Here is a 25,009-nt window from a genome sequence, read left to right as displayed (position 1 = left end):
GGGCTTTACAACTTCACCGTACCATAGGGTGCAGGCGAGTGCAGATGGCGCACTAAACCTGCGAAAGTACTAATTGAGCAGATGAGGGCCAACTCCCGCCTGAAGGATACAACTTTAGTCTGAGGGCACCGCTAGGTTCGAACCTCGGCTCAGATCGTCGTAATTTCGATCCCCGTTTGAATTGGACGGGGGATCTATTGGAGAGGGGATCGATTATTTTATTAATTTATTACTTACTATAACAAAATATATTACAGAGCTATTTCTTATTCTGTAGAATATAATAAAAGCAGACGAATAACGACTACTAACAAGCAAGTGTTGCAAGCCTAATTCTAGCACAGAATGATTCAAAATTAATTCTGAATCAAATATAAAACAGTTCCGCGAATCAAACATAGAATATTGAAATGTGTGTATATATAGATTAAATTATATTTATATGAGAGGCGGTAAATTTTTCGCTCGTACTAAATGCGTGTGCGATTGGGACCGGCTGAGTGCGTTAGGTGTAGTTTTGAGAGCTAGAGATGTACCCGTATTTTGACGTTGCAAATTAATTTTGTTGGCATTAAGAGGTGTTCGTGGGGTCGCGAAACCACCGTTATTGAGTTTGAGAGCCGACCGAGTGAGTCTGGATGGTGTATTGAGTAAATTGTTCTTGGGTGTAATAGCTGGATTGAGGTGTTGTATGTTCTCTTTACCCACTTTTGGCGTGAGGGGTGTTTTCGTTCGCGGAGTTTTTTTTGGGGTGGTCGGCGTATTTTTCTCCTCGATAGTGGTGCAGACTATGGTCGGTGGGATCATGTTGAGTTGGCCGGTGGCTGTAGCCATCGAACTACGGCTTATTTGCCGTTCGTTTATGCCCTCCTAGAAAAAAGAATAATGTTACGTGATTTTGATATCCATGAGAAACATGAAACTATTGTGTCTCAAGCAGACAAAGTTATAGTAATTACTTAGAAAATTGATGCCTCATTCTGGTACAATGTGTATGTATAAAGGTTTTAGTATAAAAGTATCTCTGGACAATTCACACACCGCCATATAATCTCACGTTAAGCACAGCTTGTTTTGGGTACTAAACAACTGATATAAAATTATAGATACATTTTTCTTGTAAATACATAGATAACACCCAGGTCGACACAAACAATCATACTCATGAATACAAATATTTATAGCGTACGAGGAACGGAACCTGCGATCATTGTAAACAAAGCGGTATGCTTAACTGTTAGATCACCGAGGCCTTCTGAGTATGAAATATTTGTTTATATTTCAGATAATTAATATTATACATTAGAACATAGTACATTGTGTATCGTATTTCATGCAGATGTAATCGCAGGATACAAGTTTTTAGTAAATTTGTCTCACCTTGAAGTCTGTGTAGGTGGTGAGCATGGTGGTCTCCATGAGGGGGTCCTTGGGTCGTTCTGCGTCGTCTCGCGAGGCGACCGTGGAGCCCGAGTTAGACGTACCGTTCATCGAACGTCGGCCCGCGCTGCGACGCTTTCCACCTGACTGTAAATCGTTTTATTTTTACCACATACTTAAATAAAATACAAACATACTATTGACTACTTAGTCATGTATTCATGGAGTTACGTTTTGTACAAAATTGTATGCGTAGGTAGTATCAATCTCTCAATTTCTAAATTGCTTTGTAAGTCTTATTCCGGTCTGAAGGTCGAGATTTGGTAGTGAAATTCCAATATATATCTTAAGTATGGTCTTAGATAACTGATACAAATACATAATTTTTATCGTAAATGTATAAATATTATACATAGAAAACTCCCAGACCGATACAAATAGTTATACTCATGAATACAAATGTTTGAGGAATCGAAATCGCGAACATAGGAAGTCATAAGGCGGTGTGCTAAAAACGCTAGACCGCCGTTCGATCCGATGGTATAAATAAATAGATGGCGCTGTGGGATTGTCCAGAGATATTATATTATATGTAAATCCACAATCCACTATTATTTGAAAAAAATACGAGCTGAGTTTCTTGTCAGTTCTTCTCATCTCGATATCATTCCGAACTGACGGTAGATTTGACATATCATAAGAGTCTGTAATAGACCTACATGAATGAAGATAAAAAAAAATGATATTATTTACTTGCAAGTATACTGTTATCAAGTGATATCTGCGCATAGAATTAATAATAATTCATTTGTACAAGTTTTATTGTAACTGAGTCTATAAAATTATGAGTTTTAATGCGTAAGTTGTTGATACATTACTAAATGAAAAAATCTATTATAGACAACTTACAGTGCGCTTATGTTTCAGTATGCTGCCGTTGACTTTAGGAGTTTTCTTCAAATCTCCAAAGTCCAGTTTCCTCTTGGAGTGATCCACTTTACCTTCCGCCACTACTCGAGCCGCCAAACGTCCGCTTATTCGCCTATAACAATTGATAACTATTGAATAACTCAATCCTGTTTTCATTCATTTATATTATAAAGAAAGAAAAATCTAATAAATTGTATCCTGTGGGAAATGAACTCCCGTACCACTGCAACGATTTTAGTAATTCTATTACTATTTCAAAGATACGTGATACCGGAGTGAAATTGGCCGAATAAATTGTCATCAATAACTTGGGATAATGATTCACTAAGTTTATTACATAAGCAAACTTGCCTCGGCTTTGTTTCAATATTTCTCGCTTCATATCACAAACGAGCACTGAAATAAAGGAATGTACAATGTTTCTAGAACTACATAGAAAAGTATGGGATCTCTAGTTCTTTGATCCATCTTCACACGAACATATATTGGTGTTATCTCCATTTTTAAGTAATATAAACCTTTTCACTTGGTAATATAGTAGCTTTCTATGTGTTAATCAATTCTTAAAATCAAGTAAGTACTTTTAAAGCAAAATTATTTTTTTATAATAATAATAACAATAATTGAGAGATTAATTTATTGCTAATATTTCTTCAACCACAACATTCATACAATGTTTATTTTATTAATCAATATAAGGCACAAAAAATTTGTAAGTAATGAGAACAAATAGGCTTTTTTCTTTAAATGTAGGGTACATTCACCAAGTTGATTTTACACATTGCCCGCGCCACGATGGGCAGGCAGAGCTGACTACATAGTTATCTTATCAGTGGTGCCCCGCCAGCGTAAACCGTTACAGCAGACAGATGCACCATTCTATTATTATCCATAAGGGGCCTTTCAAGTATTGCGAAAGCAGATTTATTACTATTATTTACCCCCCCCCCCCCCCCAACCCCTTGTCAGCAAAAGTAAGCAAAGCTCTTACCTCCCCCCCCCATGCTTACGTAAACATTTTTCAATGAATGAATTGTTTTTTTAGCAAAGACAATGTGAGGGTTGCATTTCGGGTAAAAAAGTAAATGCCTATCGATGACATAATCATCATTACTGTATCATATACTCTCCTACCCCCCATATCATCCAAAATAAGCAAAGTAAAGATCTCCCCATCCCCCATAGTGCTTACGTAATACTTGAACGGTGCGTAACATGGAATAATTTATCTATTACATACATTATAATTTACCTTTTAACAGTAGATATGGCTGATCTCTTGAGTGCTGACAGATTGTTGCCGATAGTTGTGACCGCTTTGGTAGCACTGCCGGTGATCAGCTGGCGCTTCGATGGGAGCCTACAATTCGACCGTTCAAATTTATTACGACATTATTTAGTGTACAGGTGGTAAGTTGTATATATGGGGATAGGGATAGAGTATGTATAGCAGTGATGAGTAGTAGACCGTGCCGGTGATGCGCTTTATAGTAGGGTAGCTGTACCAGTTGTGAGACATATATGTAAGGTACTCAATGCTAGTGTTGTGGTGTAGGTAGGTTACCTGTACTAGTTGCGGACTATATCAGTAAGGTAGTGAATATTAGTGTCACGGCGTCGACAAGTAGTAGGGTAGCTGTACCGGTTGTGAGCTATATCCGTAAGGTAGTCAATGATAAGCTTAGTAGGGTACCTGTACCTATTGCGAGCTACATCCATAAAGTAGTGAATGTTAAGTGTTGTGGTGTAGTTACCTGTGCCTGTCGGCGGTGGAGAACCCAGCGGCGGTGCGGTCTCTCTTCCCGAGCGGGGAGGTGGCCAGCGACCGCAGCAGCGGCGTGGTCGGAGTCTGCGCCGCCACCGCGCGCCGAGCAGACACTTTGTTATGCCGCTCCTGTCGAATAACACCATCATTTACACACTACACATCACACCGACGCCCCCGATGGCTCCTCCGACCAATTCAAGCAGGGATCGATATTACAGCGTGAGCCGAGGTTCGAACCTCTAGCAGTGTTTTCAGACTAAAGTCGTATCCTTCAGGCAAAAGTCTGCTGAGTCTTTCCGTAGATTTAGAAGCTGTAGAGGCCAGCTGCGGCGAAATACATTAGAGTAGTCCGGGAAAAGAAACCATTACTCTCATTATACATTATTTAAATTACTAGTGGTAGCCCAGTGCTCAGAATTCAACTATAATTAATTTAACATTCAGTAAGTTCACAAGAAATCATTCACAAATAATATTAAACACAAACAATATTAATCTATTCTCAATTTGACCCACAGACTGATAAACAAAATATATGTGTGTGCATGTCAAATACATGATAGTGTTTAATGGTTCTTTCATTAACTGTTTTAAATAATTAAAAAAATATATTAGCATTCTACACTCCTTTATTGACGTGAAATTTCACACATCGCAAAAAAATCGTTTTGATTGATTTTATGATGTGACTTTAACAAATAAATATCTGTGCTCATAAATTTTGTTAATACAAAAATAGAATAGAAAATCATTTATTCAAATAAACTTAATTGAAGCACTTTTGAATAGTCATAACAATTTGTTTTTTATCTACCACTCGTTCGGAAAGTTGTCTCATCCCAAAAAGAACGAGCAAGATACTTGTGTGTTTCTTGCTCTTTTAAATAATCCTTGTAAGTTTACATTTACAAGTCGAAACGTGTGAATACAAACTACCAACCAGAACTAATTTTTTGGGTCAAATATAAATATACAATAAGATTAAATCAGTCGTAGTGATAAGAGCAGAAAAAATGTCAATAAACTATCAACTCACCGCTTTTCTGGTTTTCCATTCCTCCTCAATAAGTTGCAACAGTGGTTTGCCCTCAATTGTAAATACATTGCCAGTGTCCGCCTCGTATTGCGCCACCAGTTCTCGCAGCTGTGCTTCAATCTTCGGCAACTGTAAACAATACATATAATTTTTTCAATCCCACACATAGAAGAGAAAAATATTAGCTAACTATTACCAAGGTTTTTTTTTCAATCCAACACATAGAAGAGGAAAATATTAGCTAACTATTACCAAGGTTTTTTTTTCAATCCAACACATAGAAGAGGAAAATATTAGCTAACTATTACCAAGGTTTTTTTTTCAATCCAACACATAGAAGAGGAAAATATTAGCTAACTATTACCAAAGTTTTTTTCAATCCAACACATACAAGAGAAAAATATTAGCTAACTATTACCAAGGTTTTTTTTTCAATCCAACACATAGAAGAGGAAAATATTAGCTAACTATTACCAAGGTTTTTTTTTCAATCCAACACATAGAAGAGGAAAATATTAGCTAACTAATACCAAGGTTTTTTTTCAATTCAACACATAGACGAGAAAAATATTAGCTAACTATTACCAAAATTTTTTTTCAATCCAATACATAGAAGAGAAAAATATTAGCTAACTAGGAGTTACGTTACAAATACCAATTCCAAACCAATTCAAAAGGTTGTTCTAGAAGTCGAAGACAAGCCAGAACCGAGTAACAAGCTAAGTCAAGACAATTATCAGAAAAATTTACTCACAAAAAAGTAAAAAGACTACTCTTATGTATTTCATAATTATAGACATTTAAAAATATCGAAATAATCTATACCTTGTGATGGTTAAAATATATTTTGGTTTTGTAATCCTGAATTAAATGATAAAATTTAAAGTCGACTGCTCTAGCTTGGAAGTATAGACTTAGAACAAAAAAAAAGAAATAAGGGAGTGTGTTAAAAACTAGCACGCTCCCTTATTTTCCTTCTAGACCACAGGGATCAAAGAACATTTCTTTACATAGTATAAAATAAAGTCACGTCTGCTGTCTGTTCACTTACTTCTTTTAAATAACACAATGGATTTTAATACAATTTTTAACAATAGATAGTGATTCAAGAGGAATGTTTATATAATATATGTACTATATATATAATAGGTATATAATACATGTACTATCTTTAAATAATATAAAATGAAATTGTTTCCGCTGTCTGTTCGCTTATATCTTTTAAACTGCGCAGCTGATTTTAATGCAGTTTTCAGCAATAGACAGAGTGATTAGAAAGGAATGTAATGCATGGCACACCCGTGAGAAGCAGGGCTAGTATTTATAATACTGACATTGTTAGCGATGGTCTTCCTCTCCTTCTCTTCTTTGAGGAGCTGCCCGCCGCGGTTATGATATCGTCCCGGCTCAGACGCCCGCGCCTCCAGTTCTGTCATCTTCAGCCAAAGATTCTTGCGAGTCATCACCAGCTCAAAGATGTGCCTGAAAATATTTTCTGTTATATGTAGACTGCGCAAACATTATTAAATTACAGTATTTTGTTAATTGATAATATGGATCAAAATTCGTTCAATAGTTTTTGCGTGAAAGAGTAACAAACGTCCATCCATACTCACAAACTTTCGAATTTATAATATTAATAAGATTACTCCAGGAGAGGGTTGGCCTCCGTGGCGGACTTCCCACAAGCAAAACAAAAAACTCACTTGTTATCATTGTAGTATTTAGTAATCTTCTCAAGGTACAGCTCGTGCAGAGTGAGTGTGTCCTCCGTGAATATATCTTGGAAGTAGTGCAGGAACTCCTCCCGTTCGCGTGTTGAATACATCACGTTGTCCCACATCAACTTTATCTTTGTACGAACATTGGCCACAAATACCTATAAACCAAACATTAGACTGTTACTTTAAGACGCGGTTCAATTCCTCGCACGATACAAACATTTGTATTCATGAGTATGATTTGTATCCATCTGATTGTTTTCTATGTATTTTGTAAATTTATTACAAAAGAATTGTATTATATCAGTCGTCCAGTACTCATAACACGAGCTCTGGTTAACTTGGCACTAAATAGTGGACTGTAGAATCAAAGGTGATTTTATTTTCCATTACCATTTGATTTTCTTCCACAGAAAATAAAATGGAATCTATTCTAAGTCAGATACATATATGTATGTATGAATATAGTCTATTCTATACTGTAGTTTTTGCATGATGTGTTTTGCCAATTCAATTTCAAAAGTTGAGGGAATAAAAATTTAAGTTACAAATTCTCCAATTTGTAATTTATAATTATTTAGAAAAAATTACTCAAAGTTCGTTTTTAAGAAATAAAAATAATACCTGTATCTTCTGACGCTTAATCTGATCACATCTCTTGATCTCCTGCTTGATGGCGACCTCTGTGTGTGGCTGACACCCAGGGTGGGCGTGCAAGAAGTTCTCCCGGTAAATCTGGTCTTCCTCCAGACAATCCCATAGTTTGGAAAGACGCTCGCGGAGTTCTAATACCTGAATAAAAAAATAAATTTAATACCAGATGTTTTTTTTCTCTGAGTTTATTTGCAATGAGTCCCAAAACTAGCAAATCTATTCTGTGATGTTGTCATGTAGAGTGGTTTCCTATTGGAAACTTCTACTTCATCCAGAGTTATTTTCGGTCTTCTAGCTGCAGGATATGATGGCATTTTAGCCGCCTCACATATTGCTCCATGGTGTGTCTTTAAGCAAGTTTATTAGGGTGATGGATCAATACCAGAGGTAGACTTGAAAAAGTAGTTAGTGTGGGTACCACAGTTTGCTTTGTATGATGTGTTTTAGTTGTAGGGTGCAAAGTAGGCAGTGAAATCCTGTGGTAAGGGGCATGACAGGGTAATTTCATAGATTAGCTGGAACAAACAGAAAGACAGAAAAAAATTGTAAAAAATATTATTTTGGTACATGTACCGTATTTATATTCATATGCATGTAGGAAAAACTGTTATTTCAATATTACAAACAGACACTCCAATTATATTTATATGTATAGAGAATCACATTAAACTAATTTTAATGAGTGATGATATTGAGGTGGCAGGTAATGTGATAGTTGTAGTAGAGTTCATGTATATAAGAGATGGTACCACTTACATTAGGTGAGCAGTCAGCTTGTTTGCCATACATATAAAATTCTAAAGACCACTCTATCACATACTATACACACTAGTGACTTGAACAAAACAAAAGCTCATAGTATAAACTACAAATTGTGTACCCTGTTGTTGGTCTGTTCATATTTCTCTTGCAGATCTTGGTGGAGCTTTGCTAGGCGGTCCATGTTAAGGTCTGTCACCTTAAAATCTACAGACAATGAGCTCACGACCACATGTTCGAACTTGTTCTGCGGTTTGATTTGTAGTTTATCTGAAAACAATTTATTTATTTATTTATATTCGAAGCAGGTTCCTACACAGATAAGTAGCCCCTCCGACCGATCCCCATCTGTTCGGGTTTGTCGGTGTCCGACAAACCCGTACAGAGCCGACCGCACGCATGCATAAGTGGCGGTCGGCTCTGTTCGGGTAGTATGGTGGCAAAATCAGACACAATTCTATATTCTTGTAAGAAATCAGCCATTACAGTAATTATAATATCTTCATTTGTATTATTGGAGCTGCTAATGCACCACCAGTCCTTTTACAATGATAATAAAATAAGAATTTACCCATAATATCTTTAATCTCCACTTGTGTAGTTAAAAATATTTCAACTCTCTTGTCTCGCTCTGATTGCAACACCTCGAGGTGGGCTCCAAGTTTGTCCAACTCCTCTTCAGAGGGCAATGGAACATCCTTCAATTCCTGGATAGTGACACCAAGTTTCTCAGCGAGATCACGCTGCCACTCAAGGAGCCTCTCCATTTTCATACGACGTTGTTCGACTTGCTCTCTATAACTGTAATGTTAAAAAAAAATCTGCTGAAAAACATGTCTTATGAAAATGGAAAAATGGAAAATAACATACCAAAATGATGTGAACGCTATTAATTCCTTATATACAATTATTCTTAAAAAAACATTAATTATTTTAGACTTCTAGTAGCCGTGGTCAGATTTCCGCACACGCAAATATTCATATTTGTGGTACACCTACTAATGATGTGTGAGATCGCAAATATGTAGTGTGCATAAGTTACTCAATTAAACAATATGAAATCATCAAAGAAATGGACCAAAGTAAAATCTAAATCGATAAAATAGCTAGGACAGTAGTCAAAGACTGAGACTGGAGTTAATAACTCATCTTACCCCACAATTTGTTCCTCTAGTTCTCTCTTATAAGTCGCTAACATAACTTCGGCCTTCTGCTCCATGATTGTGATGTCCACAGAAAGGCATTTGCTTAGCTCTTCTGTCTCTGCCTTTAATCCTGTATTGAAAGTTATAAAATATGTAATAATGTAAATATTTATACTAGGTTTTTTTAATAACTCTCCAGTACCCAGATACCTAAGCTTAACTTGTTGTCCATTTAATAGATTTTTTTTCTCTTCCTATCTGCAATCAGTCTAAGAACTATGAGCAGGTTTTTTGGGTGTAGGAACTAAGAATGGAGTGTCCACCCCAGCGGGAGGATCTACTCCTTAAGCATACTGCAAACATTACACAATGTTGCTTCATTTTAGTCTCTTGGGGTAAAGTATTTGTAGTAATTGAGCAGCCAGTTGATTTGGGTGGTTACATAGTCGCTTTTTATAATGTACTTTGCAATTAAGGGTCTCCTTTACTGTCATTACGCCAAGTTCCTTGTGAATTTCATTGTTGGTGATTTAATAGAAATAGAAATAATTTTTATTCAAATAAACTCAATACAAGCACTTTAGAATAGACATATTTTTTTACTCTACCACTCATTCAAAAAGCAGACACATCATGAAAAATGAGCAAGAAACTTGTGTGTTGCTCTTTTGAATTAATGTTATTTTAAATAAATATTACACAATAACAAGAGGAATATGATAAACAACATAGAAACTGTTATGCACTAATTCTTAGTGTAATCAGATAATATTGTCAGTGCTATTAATTGAAAGTTTTTCCTACAAAACCATTATTATCATTTACAAACTTAATATCAATGTGAACATGCAAATAGTAATATAAACTCTTTTTCTTAGGTATATCTCTTAAATTTTATATTAACTATTAGTCATTATATTTCAGCTTGGTAAAATTGTATTACTAACACTATATGTATATTGATAACATAGAATATGAATGCTAGAGTTTAAAAATATGTTACAAAATATATTAACAATATTGGGTATCTGTATGTTACAATAAATAACACACAAACATTCAATATTGTTATTATATATTTTTGACATCGCCAATAGAATTAATCAGAGAACTTCATGTTTAATATATAATTACTAGCTTCCCTCGACTTCATCTGCATGAAATGTAACTTTATTTTTCTAAAATAAAATTAACCAAGTTATTCCTTATTACATCAACTACCTGCCAAAAAAAAGTTCCATCAAAATCGGTCCAGCCATTTCAGAGATTAGCCGGAACAAACAGACCAACAGACAAAAATTGTAAAACATATTATTTTCATGTATGTATTATTTATATTCATAGGCATGTAGTAAAACACAGACATCCAATTTTATTTATATGTATAGATTAGAAAATAAAATTCAGCTAACATTACTCCATGTTAATAAAGTAATGTATAGCTGAAAGAAATGTTACAGAAATTTTTTAATTTGACTTTATATTTGTGTATCAGAAACTTACCATAAAATGAAATGATTAAGTTTTTCTTCTTTATATCCACTATATTATAATCCACACTAATATTTATAAGTTTGAAAGTGTCTATTTGTTACCTTATAATGACTAAATAGCTGGACATATCTTAATAAAACCTGATGTTAAGGTAGATTGCATCATGACTATTGACATGACATTTGTGTTTCAGCCGCCCATAGGCTATGGTAACCATTTACCATCAGATAAGCCACCATAGTAGTATAAAAAAAACATAGGCTACCTTTTACCTCAAAAAAATAATGTAAAATATTGCAAAAACTATTAAGTGATACTACTAACTGTCAACTTCACCCTGCATGTTCTTCAACTCCTGTCTGGTCTCCAAGATGACATCTCGGTGAAGGTCTTTCTCTATTTGCACCAGTTTAGCAATGTACTCAGACTTGGTGTCATCATCCACACCCAAGTGTGACCAATTCAGCCACAGCTCCTTCATCATAGAACGAATGTTCTGACTGATTTCTTGTAACACGTCATCACTGTAAACATACAAGAGTATTAGATATGAAACAATAATACTATTCAAATATCAATAATCGGACAATGTTATCTGATTGAATACAGATTAAGTGCATAGCAGTCTCTATTTTGATTGTCCCATGCCTTATCCTTGTTGATAATTAAATATAAGTAAATCAATATTTATTTAAAAGAGCAACACACAAGTTTCTTTCTTATTCTTCTTGTGATGAATCTGTATTCCGAATAAGCGGTAGAATAAAAAAACTTGACTATTCAAAAGTGCTTATATTAAGTTTATTTGAATAAAGATTATTTCTATTTCAATAAAAAATATGACTATTCTAAAGTGTGTGTATTGAGTTTATTTGAATAAAGAATATTTCTATACCAATCACAACCCAAACAAAATTGTCAAGCCTTACTAAGCAAATTGAAAAATACACAGCTACTAAACTCCAATGTGACATTGTCGAAATCACAAATCAAAATTGGCAGAAGCCAACAAACATAAAGAAAAAAACTTAACATTTATCATTATCTTTTGGCTTAACAATATGCAGGATTCTACTACTAGGAAACTCTAGTTTTTTAGTCTAGTTTAGCTGCATATTGTTAAGATAGAATAGGATTACATGAGTTTTCAAATATAGCATTTGAAAACTCAGTTGAGTTTGCAGAAATAATTCATGATACTTATTCATTGCAATTACTTTGCTACACAACACTTTAAAAGAAGTCTGCCATGGAGTGAAAATTTTTAATTAATTTATGGTTTCTTTGTACTTATTTACTTTTAAGTTTATTTAACTGACTAAAGTTTTGGGCGTTACCATGTTTTATTCAAAATTCACATACAAATATATTGTGGAAGTATAAAAATATTTAATATCTATTATTATTATAATTTCTCAATATTGTCGTTATATAAAATAACATACCATTAATCGTTACAGGGTAGTTACAAATTATTATTAGTATATATAAAAAAAGACTAAAATTATGCATACCCTGGCACAAGACTTTTACTTATTCTGTGACCTTACATTTTCAGTTAAATTAAATGGTTTTCTTAACTTACTAAAATAATACGCTAAGGCATTGTTTAGAGTCAATTTAATAATTTGAAATACAAAACTTACAACAAATTGTTCACATCTTCTGAAACGACAATCATTTTTTCTCTTTCTTCTTATTTTATACACAAACACCCTCACCTTGTAATAATAAACAATATATTATAATAAAATATTACTAAACGACATCCACAAACTAAATTAATGACCACAATATACCGAAGGAATACTGCATATTAAATCCAACGAACGATACAATATGTTTGACGTTTTCAAATTCAATTTGTTACCGTCCGTTAAAAACAAAATGCCCACGGCTACGCTGTGATTGGTTGAAATTTTCTACGTTCCTATACACGTAACTTTTTCCTATATTTTAATTTAAGGAAGTACAAGTGATTTTTATATTGTATCAATTATTTAGAATAGTCATTTTTAAACCTAATAAAAGTTATTTTTGATTGTTTACTTAATTAAAAGTGTAGTCTTAAAAATTAAGATGGACCCAATTACTTTAAAATTATACCACTAACGTTTCAAATTATGTTTTAAACTTTTTCTTGTTGAATCATCGTTTGTAAATAATTAAATTTATTTATTTAAAAACTGACTAATATGTACAATCCGTGATTTCGGTAATGATTAGTCTGTCAATTTGCGAAAGAGATAGAATGTTTATACTGGATTTCTCTTTCGGTACAAGCTTATTTGTCATGTTTAGTTAACCTTTTTGGTACATGTTATCAATAAATCCGCCATATGTACTTTTATCTTGGTATTTTGTGCATTGAAGTTATATAAATAAATAAATCTTCCAGTTAATTATTGCGTAGTTATTTCTTTCTACAATAAATTTCTTGGCAATAATGATTTTATATATGGTTCTAGCTCAACTAGGTTATCCTTATCCCGTAACACCTATCCATAAAATAGTAAGTGTCAGTTTTAAGATAAAAATATTTACTTATAACTTTTTTGTATAAGGGCAATGAGGATTGGAATATTTACTTAAAAGTAAAAAATGAATTGTTTTTTTAAATTTTAACCTATAGTGTGCGGCATTAAGCTAGCTACCTTCCACGTTGAATTCAGATACCCAGCAAAACTTGGGCATATCAAGCGTTGCGTTCACTACAACGTTAACAATTTTAACTGGGATAGCAGTCGGGAAATATACATAGTACCTATATTATTTTATTTACTAATTAATTAACTTATTGAATCATATCCTAATCTTGTTAAGCATAAGATAACTTTGAATAATAGCACCTATCGTTTTAGCTGTAAGGTCTACATGTAATTGGTCATAGGTTTTCTAATCAACTACCTTTTTTTTTTTTTTTTTTAACGTGTGGAAAATCTTCAAAAGACCGTCACCTCGCCGGAGGGATGGCGAGGTGGTGTGTGAGACTTGACTCACTAAAAACCACACGGTGTACCTACGAGCGCCTATGCCGGAGCCAGGGGATTCGCAAGTGCATTCTACCCCAGCTCCGACGGCGACGGCCCGCCCTGTAGATGTTGTAGGGCAGGCCCCATCTCGTTTAGTGGTTAGGGCGACCTATTTCGCCCTACTCCATTGTGGAGGCGTGTGGGTACACGCGCACACCTCCGGGGCCTTTGGATTGGGGGGACTGCCTCCCTCAAGGCAGTCACCCCGGCCCCAGTGGGGGATAGAGGGGGACGGAGTTGGATACGCTCCCACCTCTAGGCCTGGCTCTTCTGCGGCGGAGGGAAGCGGGACGAGCTGACTCCCGCTCCCTTTCCGCCGCCTCCTTCCGCGAGATAACTTCCTCGCAGAAGGAGCTCACCGCCAGCCACGATCTCTCGCTACTGACCATCCTCCGAACTAAATTCGGCAGCGAGAGATCGTCCCCCACTATTCGTGTGAGGACACGGCGCTCACTCTCAAACGCTGGACATATTTCCAGCGTGTGTTGCGCCGTGTCCTCTACACCTCCGCATTCGTGGCAGCCGGTCGTCGGCTCCTTCCTCGCCACATGACACAGATACCGCCCAAAGCAGCCGTGCCCGGACAGTATCTGCGTCATGCGGTACGTCAGTGGCCATCTCCTATTCATCCACCTTTTGAGGATGGGACGGACAGCCTCGACGGTCCTCAGGCCGGCCGATGGACTGGCCAGCCTTTCTCTCCACCTGATCCTGAGGATCCGCCGAAAGTCGGACCTCCGCGCTCCAATTTCATGGCCAGCGGGTGCCTCCCCCCTGGAACGTCGCTCCGCGCGCCAGTGATACACTGACGCGTGGAGCTCCGCTACCAAGTCCCACGGAGGAGACCCCGCCAGCAGACCCGCCGCTTCCCCGGATATGGTGCGGTAGCCTCTTATGGCCCGTATGGCCATGACCCTGTGTGGCCTGTTGAGGCAGGCCACATTTTCCCTACCTAGGGCCCCCACCCAGATGGGGGCCCCGTACAGGGCCATGGACCGCACCACGCCGAGGTATAGGCGGCGGGAACCTTCTCCCGGGCCCCTCACATTTGGCAGCAGCCAGCTAAGAGCGCCGGCGGCTGCCATGAGGCGAGGGACCAGGTTCCGGAAGTGAGCGCGGAAGCTCCAACGACTGTCCAGGTCAAGCCCCAAGTATCGAATACAGGGCTTGACCCCCACCCTCTGGCCACTGACGACCAGCTGGGCATCCGGAGGTGGCGCACGCCGAGGCCCATGAAAACATAGGACCTCGGTCTTCTCCAGCGCCACCTGGAGCCCAAGCCTTCTAATTCGGCCGACGACCAGCGCCACGCTTGCCGTGGCAAAGCGGGTAGCCTCCAGTAGGTCCCGCCCCCGGGCAGTGACCAAGGTGTCATCCGCGTAACACACGAGGTCAGTGCCCGTTATAAGGGCGCCCCGCAGGTTCCAATCATACCCGATGTTCCACAGGATCGGGCCCAGAACCGACCCCTGTGGAACACCGCGTTGCATGTCCCTCGGCACTACAACGCCGTTCCGCCCCGTGCATAGCACAGACCTGTCTTCGAGATAGGCCCCGATCACGTCCCGAATGTAGGGAGGCGCGCGATGGTATTTCAGCGCCTCCCTAATAGTCGCAAAGGGCAGGGTGTTGAAGGCGTTCTTTATGTCCAACGAGACCGCCAACAACACCCCACCCTGGGACGTCGCCTCTTCCGAGAGGGAGCGCACACGCGAGATCGCGTCTATCGTCGAGCGCCCCTCTCGGAACCCGAACTGCTTCGGGCTAAGATCGGGACCTACCTGAGACAGGTGTTGGACGAGTCGGCCCGCCAAGATTCTCTCGAAGAGCTTGCCGATCTCGTCCAACAGCACTATGGGGCGGAACGCCGAGGGAACCACCGAACCTGCGGGGTGCTCCGCTTTGCGGAGCAGGACCACTCTACCCGCTTTCCACTGATTGGGAAACCGTCCCGACTCCAGACACGCATTGAACAAGCGCCGGAGTCGGTCCCCTAGGGTGTTTAGGGCCAAGGCCAGGACGCGGCCGTGGATTCCATCCGGACCCGGGGCGACATTCTTGCCCCGGAGTTTATCCACGGCCGCGGCGAACTCCTCCACGGTGATGGCAGGAACCGCAGCAGCGCTGACGCCGCTGGCCTCTCCATCACTGCCACGCGGCATCATCGGAGGAGGTGTGAAGGGAGGCTGTCTCGGGAACAGCTCCTCCAACACCTCCTCCAACTGCTGCGGCTGGAGACCCTCTGCCACGGGGGGCACCCAGGGGCGTAATTTGCCCCTGACGAACCTATAAGGACGCCCCCATGGATCCCTGTCCAGGGTCTCCAGGAGTTCTTCCCTGGCTGTCTCCTTGGCCCTGCTGATGGACAGCTGCAGAGCTTTCTTCCTCTCTTTGTACTGCTCGTACAGCTGTGCTTCCTCGTCGGCGTCGCGGCCCCGCCTGAGTCGGCGGTGCCTGGTGTACCGGCGGCGGGCGGCGGAGCACTCCTCCCTCAACGCCGCTATCTCCTCCGACCACCAGTACACCTGACGCCTAGGAGGTCGAGGGCCGGCTCGGGGCATCGCCGCGTCGCAAATGTGCGACAGAGCCTCACCGAACCAGCCCACCTCTGCGTCGACCTCCACAGGCCCCTCCGGTATGGGAACCCAGGCCTGGACGATGGAAGCCTCCATCAGCACGTCTTTATTCAGACGTTTCAACACCCATCTGGGGAGTTGTGGGACATTCCTCTCCTGGCGACCGGGGTGCGGAGCTACGGGTGAGGGGAGAACGTCTATCCGAATGTAACGATGATCGGATAGCGTCTCCACCTCATCCAACACCTGCCAGCTCCGCACCCTCTGTGCGATCGCTGGACTGCAGAGGGATACGTCGACATGCGACTCCCCCTGCTGTCTCACGCACGTGGCGGCCGACCCTCGGTTCAACACCACCAGGCCGGCCGCGGCCGCCCAGTCTTCCAGGACCCTGCCTCGAGAGTCGGTGATGGGGGAGCCCCATGCCGTGGATTTGGCATTGAAGTCCCCCATCACCATCATTGGACGGGCCGAGTATAGCTCCAGAGCGGCCCCCAGCCCGTCCATGAACTGCTCGAACTCGGCGAGAGTCCTGTTCGGAGAGAAGTATGTCCCGACAACGACGGTTTCCCCCCAACTCACACCTATGTACCCCGCTCCGCCGAATAGGCGGCTGACGAGCGGGGTCGCGGGGTTGCCCGCGCCGACAATGGCCACCAGGCCAGAGGGGTCGCCGAACCAATGGTCGCTTCGTGGGACGCGATATGGTTCGGCGACCACTGCAAGGTCAACTCCCCACTGCACCGCGCTCTGCAGAAGCAGATCCTGGGCGCGCGCGCAGTGGTTCAGATTCCCCTGCAGGAGGCGATGGACTGCCATTATTAACCGGTGTCCATCACCTCAGCCTCTCCCCGGCGGCCATTGCCGCGGGCCGACGACAGTGCGGATCCCCTCGATCTCTTGGACCGGGATTGGGGGCACTTTTTGGCCCCCACCCGGTGGTCAGCTGGGCGACCTGCCGCTGCGCAAACCACGCAGTGTGGGGCCGCCGAACATCCGGCCGCTTTGTGGCCGGGAACCCCACACCGGTAGCACAAGCCACTCCGGTCCTCCTCGTGCGAGCACCTGGCCAGCACGTGCCCACTTTCGAGGCACCGGAAGCACCGGAGTGGCTTCTGCCGCAGCAGCTCCACAGCAGCCGAGACCCAGCCGATCCGGATCCGCCCTGCCGTCGTGACCTTCTTCACCGCGGCCAATGGGGCCCGCACCCAGCAGGTGCCCAGGCCCGACGCGCCGCGCCGAATCTCCCCGACATTGACGGCGTCCGCCGTGCACTCGCCGTGCTGTGCCACGGCGGCCGCCACCTCCTCCCGGTCGGTACCGTCATCCAGGCCCATGACCCTCATTTCGGCCGTCTTGGTGGGCCTGGCGATTCGGACTGTACCTTCCGGGAAGACGTCCCGGAACTTCGACGCGAGCGCGTCGGCCTGATCACCCGTCTGGGACCCTGGGATCTCCAGGATCCGGGCCCCAGTGGCCGCGGTCTTAAAACGCAGGCTGTTTATGCCCAAGGAGGCGAGGTCAATCTTGTCCTTCGCCTCCTTGAGGACCTTTGAGTAGGTCATTCCCGCCGCTTCCGCCTCCGGACAGAGGGAGACAACTACGGCCGCCGAGCGCGGTGCGCGCAGTTTTGATGGTGAGGGCGGGGCCGGTTTGCCCTTCTTACCCTGAGAGGGGGCCCCAGAGCTCCTCTGAGTACCTTGAGTACTCTGGGTCTGCCTCTCAGGGACGTTGCGGTTTTTACCGCCCCGTCTCACCACCGTGCTCCAGCCATCGTTTGCGCGCCCCGCTCCCGACGGCCCCGGCTGTTGACTACCGGAGGTCGGCCGGCTGGTCGGTTGAGCCGCTGGAAGCGGCGGGAAACCTGCGCCTCGCGCCCCCCGTAGGTGAGGGGCGTCTCTGAAGCCCGGTCCCCCTGCGCCGGGGAGCCGGGTCAACACCTCGTACTGCCCGTCGCTTTGCAGCGGCGGGCGATAATTAGGGCGGATGGATTCAGCCGGAGAGCAGAGACCCAGGGCAGCCTTAATCTCATGGATGCCCCTGTCTATTCGATCCCCTATCCGGGCATCTATGAGATCCCCAGTCGCCCTCATTATTTCCGCCCTGAAGGCCCCGACCTCATCCGGCTCAGGGGCCGGGCCAGAGACCACCACCCTCGAAGGCCCCCGCGGTACCTGGGCAGTAGCCGAGGGAGTCTGCGACGTGTGCGACTTCGCCGCGAACTGCTGCATCTGCGCTTGGAGCGCCTGGATCTGGCTTCGGAGCTCCTTATTCTCCTTATGGAGCCCCTCAATGCGCTTCTCCATATCCCGGCGCTCCACAGCCATCGCAGTGAAGTCGTTGTTGGCGGGGGCGTTCACATCCAAGCCCTCCGCCAACCGCATCACAGCGCCGATATTCTCCCTCAGCAGCCTTTGGTCGGTCCCCTTAAGGTTCCCGCATCGGCGGACCGTCTCCAGGGCGGCTACCAGCTTTTTTTGGGCCTCCGCCCTGAAGACGGCCACAGGCCGCAGATCACCTTCAGGGGGCACCTTTCCCTTTCCCCCGGGGACCTCCGAGGGTCGGACGAACACTACTTCGTCATCAGGGGTCTTCTCCCGCCGGGACTCCGGTGACGGAGCCTGCCCTTTTGCACCAGGGCTCACCGGTACGCAGATGGTCATTGTCCTGCGACCCGATGAGCAGGGGATCTTTGACGGCTGGGCACCCCCGCCCACCGCCCCTGGAAGCCCCGATCCGTCAGCGTTTTCTAATCAACTACCTGCCTCTGTTTCTTTGAGTGGGTATGTAATAGGTACAGTAGGGGTGTCATCATCTAAATTGGTGTGCATCAGTGTATTCTTGTTATAGATGTTATCCCCTCCGATTGATCCACCGTCCAAATCAAACAGAATAGAATAAGAGAAGAGATAGAATATCGATATTATGACGGGCTGTGCCGAGGTAAAAACCCCTAATGGTGCCCTCAGGGGGAAGGGGATTGTTAGTAATGTGGATTGATCACCCCATTGCTAGCAATGTACCTTGTCAGGTCGACCTCCACGCGGTTCCCCCTGGAAACCATCGTGTTAAATTCCTGGTGAATTTGTCACGATGGGCTAACTGACCTGACCTCATGCTCATCTTATCACCTTCCACTGGTGCCCCGCCAGCGTAAACCGTTAGCGCAGGCGGGTGTACCATTCCATTATCATCCATAAAAAAAAATGGTGTCCTCAGACTAAACCCGTATCCGTCAGACAGGAGTAGTTTCAGCCGCTTTATAAGTCCTTCCGCGGGTGTACAGTGCCATCTGCACTCGCCCTCTATTGTTCGGTTAAACAATTATTACTAGCTGCGGCCAACAGCATTACAATATTTCGAATAATCAAAAAAATTGATATTAGCGTGTTCCACTTACATTGACGACGTCAGCAAAAATTAAAATTTCTTGTACATATATTTACGGCCTCGGTGATCTAACGGTTTAGTATAGAGACAGCCTTATTCCCGATGGTTTGATTCTCACACGATACTTCCAAACATGTGATTAGTACCTAAGTTTAGAGGGGAGGGAGATGGGAGAATAGGATTGTTAGTAATGGACTGATGACCCCATTTATTTGGTTTACCTCTATGCGGTTCCCCTGGAAATTATCGTGATAAATTCTTGATGAAATTGACACATTGAGCTAACTGATACCTCATGCTCACTTCATCATCCTTCACTGGTGTTAAAACAAGTAGAAACCCCGGGTGACAGCCCTAAGTTGGTGGTAAGTGGGCATGTAGTAGTCATTTACCGATTGCTCACACCACCACAGGTACTTATTACCTACTGTTACTGTATCTAATCGCCTTGCAAATTACAGCCTATACGTTATGTTACGTAGAATAATCGTTCATTGCTTAATAATTAAGCAATCTCATTTGAATTCACTATCATAAATAACACGGATTAAGTGGACAGTAGCGCTGAATTTACTTATCTAAGCGTTTTATGAAAATAATGCAGGAAATACTCATCACGTAACAATACATAAGCACCATACCAAAGAGGCCGTCAGATTAGTAATAAAATTGAACATGAAGTGGAAATATTTTTTTATTATAGTAACACTACGATAATAATGGAAAATGTAGCCCTTTATATGGCAAACTTTCTCTTTTGTTATACCGTACTTCTGCTTTGTGATTATTAATAAAAATAAAATGTATTAATATAATATTATACTCGCATTTTATTTAACGTCCATTAATCCCGTGAGGCTCGAATGGGAGGCTCGAATTGGGTCACGAAATATCACGAGGGGGAGAGGGGTGTAACAAAATATCATTTGTATTTTTTTTTTGGATCTGTTTATCCTTTATAAGAAAGAGAAAGGGGAATTTTCTCACTCGATTCAAAACTGAAAAGCGGCGTTTAATGTCACCTTGACTTTTCTAGAATAAATGTAGATTATACTTAATACCCGTATTAAAACATATGTATTTAAAAAAATCAATGTATCAATTAAACACGTAATATCGTGTATGACCAAGGGAGAGTTGAGGGTTAAGGATGATAATGAAATGGTACACCCGCCTGCGCTAATGGTTTACGCTGGCGCAGCATCTGTGGAGGACGATAAGATGTCATCCCCTTGGAAAGGGGTTGACTGTAACAGTCATCATTCACTTTTATTAATTCTTCCTATATTAGGACTGTTTTCTATATTATTTTTAATGAAGGTCTAATTTATATGAATACTATCTGTACCCGCGACTTCTTCCGGCAAAAGTAGCCTAAGTTACTCCTTATTACATCAGCTACTTGCCAATAAAAGTCCCGTCAAAATCGCTTCAGCCATTTCAGAGATTAGCCGGAACAAACAGACAGACACACAGACAAAAATTGTAAAAAATGTGATTTTGGTGTATGTACCGTATTTATATTTATATGCATGTAGTAAAAAACTGTTGTTTCAACATTACAAACAGACACTCCAATTTTATTTATATGTACATATAGATGTTAGATTATTTGCTACCGACCCCACATATGCCTACTTAATATAATAATATATCTAGTGATACAAACCTAACGTAATCGATGTTAACGAATGCATTCATTTGTACATTCTCTTCGAACACGCAACAAAAGGTCAAGTTCGACGCAATATGATGAGTAATTAAAAGAATTTTGAAAAGTGTATATTACAAACGCTTCTTAAAAAATATTGTGATGAAATTTAAAATAGGCATACATTTAGAAGTAATGAAATGTATATTAAAATATAAATTAAATATACGTTTTTGGAAAGGAACAATAATCTTAAAGTTACTTACCGAGGAAATCATTCGTAAATTACACTGGTCAACAAACAAAATGTTTGTTTCCTTCGATTTTTTTCCATTTCTACCTCAAGTTATACGTGTATTGTTTGAATATAGCAACAATTTTTAATTCATTTCACAATTATAATTGTCAAATATTTTTAATCAATTATATGCTTAAATTAAACTTGTGAAGTAGGTACCTACGTATTATTTTATTATGGAAACACTCGACAAACATTAGTTTCACTACTTTATGTTGGGCTAAAAAGGACTTGTGTTGTTGTATCCAGAGCCGTAAAATATTAATGAATAAAAAAAAATAGTTTCACTCTACACTACATACGAAATGGGCACAAATTAATAAAATTTCAGCAGGCACCTACCACCTCTCTGTTGCTACGTAATCATCTGAACAGTGGTTACGTTTTTTTGCTTGTGGTTTTGTAAAGAAAGTTAATGTTTTTAGGGTTCCATATCAAAAATTGTTAGGAGAAGCCAATTAATCTATCAATTAATTTTATATTATAATATTTTAATAGGTTTTATTGTTGTGATCTTCCCAATCGTTTATAGTAAAAGCACTTACGATAAAAGGCCTTTTTGTACATTTTGTCCACTTTTAAATGACTCAGAGGAATTAGGTGAATTCGTATAATAATATGAGATTTTTTTAGATAAAAGATAGCCTATGTTTGTTCTTGTAGTGTATGTGGAAACACTAGCAGTTTATTATCTATCGTCTCGAGCCGAGCGTACACGGACCGCCGTGCGCAAGAGGGAAGGGAGTCCCTGCGCAAGCGCCGCGGAGTAAAGACGTGGAGCTATGGCTAACGAGCCGATATTACGTCGATAACAACTTACATACAAGAAGACATAAATAACAAATAAGTGAACACTATATGTGGCGACGAGGCAAAATGGATATAAACAAAGATAAGTACAAAATCATTTAATAAGATATACATATACCTACGGGTACGGAGTAATTACAAATTTAGAAGGATTATGGTGGGGCCGCACGGGGAGCGAATTATATAGACCTATACAGAAAAAACAATAGCTGGGTAACATCGGTTTACGATCGATTTGCGCCAAGTAAGTAGGTACCTAATTATAAATTGTACTTGCTATACCTATAGTGTCTCTAGCTGGTAGGAATAGTCGTATTAATAATCATTGTAGTAATATGTTTACGTATATCCGTGATTTATTATTTTTAATGTATGATAATGGTGTACTGCCTGCGCTGGCGTGGCACTGATGGAGTATGGTAGAATGAGCGGGGGGGATAGGATCGGTTGGCCCGTCGTGGTGGGTTCGTGTTAATTTGTCGCGATTGTTTCTGAGGGGAACCGCGTGGAGGTCCCTCTGGCGTGATACATTGTTAGCAGTGGGATTATTTTAACAATCCCATTCCTCCTTCCGTATTTCCGTGTTGAAATAAAAATCGGTAATGATTGTAGTTGCCGCTGCATGTTCGTTTCATGAGGGGACGGTGACGGTGAGATGTTTAGTGGGACATCATATTACGTGATGCAATAGACCTGTGGATATGAAATAAAATAGAGCACTGTGCGGACGACACGTTTGTTTTGCTTTATCTTTTCTAGGTGTCGATGCACTTTAATTACTTTTGGCAATAGGGCCGCCTTATTGTATTTATACAGATGTGGTGACTAGTGTTCAAATGTCACTATTTTCTTTTAGGGTATTGCTGCAAATGAAAGTGGTCTAAAGTTCCTCTTTCTAACTGTAATGATCACATGATAACCAAATATTACATTTTGTACGGCATAATATTACGATGTTGTCGGGTGATACGATATTATTACAAATGATGGTGAGCTGACAATTGTACCTGCATTATAGTACTGATGTTGGTATTATATTTGTATATGTATATTGTTTTGTACAACAATAGTAAAATCTAAGGTGGGGTGACACACGGTTTGAGCAGTGCTTGGTGGACAATATTTATATTTGCCTTAATTGATTGCAAGTGTTGAAGTATCTGGGTAACAGTGTCCCATACATTTCGATGCGGATGAGTTGTTCGGAATACCTGCAGACTATTTTATTCTGGTATTCGAGCAGAGCCGCGAAGTAGTGTGGTTAAAATGTTTTTATTTGGATTGGATTTGGCTTTTGGATTATGTAATTTATAAATAATAATTATTAGTGAGCATTCCAATGGATGCCGGTGGGAATTGCAATTGTTTTACATAGGAAGGTTTTAAATGTAGATTAATTATTAGTTTGATATATTATGTTGGGGTCTACTATACAGGTTGTGTAGTGCAAGGTGCCTATCTACTTGTATGGCATATTTTTAACAATTTGTGCTTTGTGTTAAAATGAAGCGCGCATCTACAACTTGCGACCTAGAAGGCAATCTTTTGGTTTGGTGAATTTAGTGTCTAATGAATTTGTTGAAGAAATACAAAAAACAACGTAGTCAAGAGGTTGAGATGCCGACTATTATATTGCGAGGAAGTGTGTCGCTAGTTATGGCCGGATGTAAGGTACAGGAGTGCTGTTTCTGTATGCGGTGTGTGGTTTCTATAGTCAGTAACACTGGAACGAGAAAAAGGATACCTAATTATGTATATAGAATTATTCTATTATTTTACAGAAAGGACAGTGATTAACTTTTAATAATAAGCTATAGTATAGTACAGTGGTGGTGAGTATGTCTTTATGGAATCATATTTAAGATTCTCTCTAATTTAAAAATACCAGTAAATTAGAAATTGCACAATAATGGTTACATGAAATAGAACTACTATTAAGTTCTGAATTATTGTACCTACCCGCCTAATGCATTATGCGGATGAGTAAAGGGGTTATTAGAGTGGAAAAAAAAAAAATGTTTTTATATTCTTTGAAGTTTCGGGAACATGGAATAGAATATGAATATTCTTTATTTAAAGAAGCTTGAATAAATAATAGGAATAATAGCCATAATTGCATTAATGTACCGCATTTAGTAGCTGTGGAATGGAGTTAGAATTTGTTTTGTGATCACAGACAGCGCCGACAGCTGTTTTATATGAATGTGACAGGGATGTTGGAGCGATGGGGAGTCATTTTTAATTGACAGTTAATCCAGTTGCGGCTGGAATTGTGTAGTGTCGCGATACGCGAAATAAGTGTATTAATGTGGTTTTGAGTTTTGAGATAGCTAATAGGAAATGATACCTGGTTCATTGTAGTAGT

At 41.0% G+C, this 25,009-nt stretch overlaps 1 protein-coding gene across 1 annotated transcript; it reads right to left on the bottom strand.

The window, feature by feature from the left end:
• Positions 1-221: 221 nt before the first annotated feature.
• Positions 222-12,753, bottom strand: LOC131854828 (protein regulator of cytokinesis 1-like). Its single transcript, XM_059205998.1, has 14 exons — positions 12,534-12,753; positions 11,212-11,411; positions 9,403-9,523; positions 8,820-9,049; positions 8,370-8,518; positions 7,460-7,627; positions 6,821-6,993; positions 6,449-6,596; positions 5,115-5,243; positions 4,065-4,204; positions 3,563-3,670; positions 2,290-2,422; positions 1,381-1,527; positions 222-870 (listed from the first exon to the last, which is right to left on the bottom strand). Exons 1-14 carry the CDS (start codon positions 12,566-12,568, stop codon positions 439-441), a joined length of 2,313 nt encoding a protein of 770 aa, XP_059061981.1. The 5' UTR covers positions 12,569-12,753; the 3' UTR covers positions 222-438.
• Positions 12,754-25,009: the final 12,256 nt, after the last annotated feature.

The sequence above is a fragment of the Achroia grisella genome, unplaced genomic scaffold, assembly GCF_030625045.1.
Source record: "Achroia grisella isolate CSIRO2021 unplaced genomic scaffold, CSIRO_AGI_Agris_v1 utg1062, whole genome shotgun sequence".
Lineage (NCBI taxonomy): Eukaryota > Metazoa > Arthropoda > Insecta > Lepidoptera > Pyralidae > Achroia > Achroia grisella.
This window is presented reverse-complemented; position numbering and strand designations above follow the sequence as displayed.

What these genes read in the sequence shown, in the direction of transcription:
- LOC131854828 (XM_059205998.1), bottom strand. Translation starts at nt 12,568, where the DNA reads ATGATTGTCGTTTCAGAAGATGTGAACAATTTGTT. An exon ending in CATGCAGGGTGAAGTTGACA is followed by an intron (nt 9,524 to 11,211) that starts GTTAGTAGTATC and finishes CTTTCAATACAG; the next exon opens with GATTAAAGGCAGAGACAGAA. An exon ending in GGAGATTAAAGATATTATGG is followed by an intron (nt 8,519 to 8,819) that starts GTAAATTCTTAT and finishes AATTGTTTTCAG; the next exon opens with ATAAACTACAAATCAAACCG.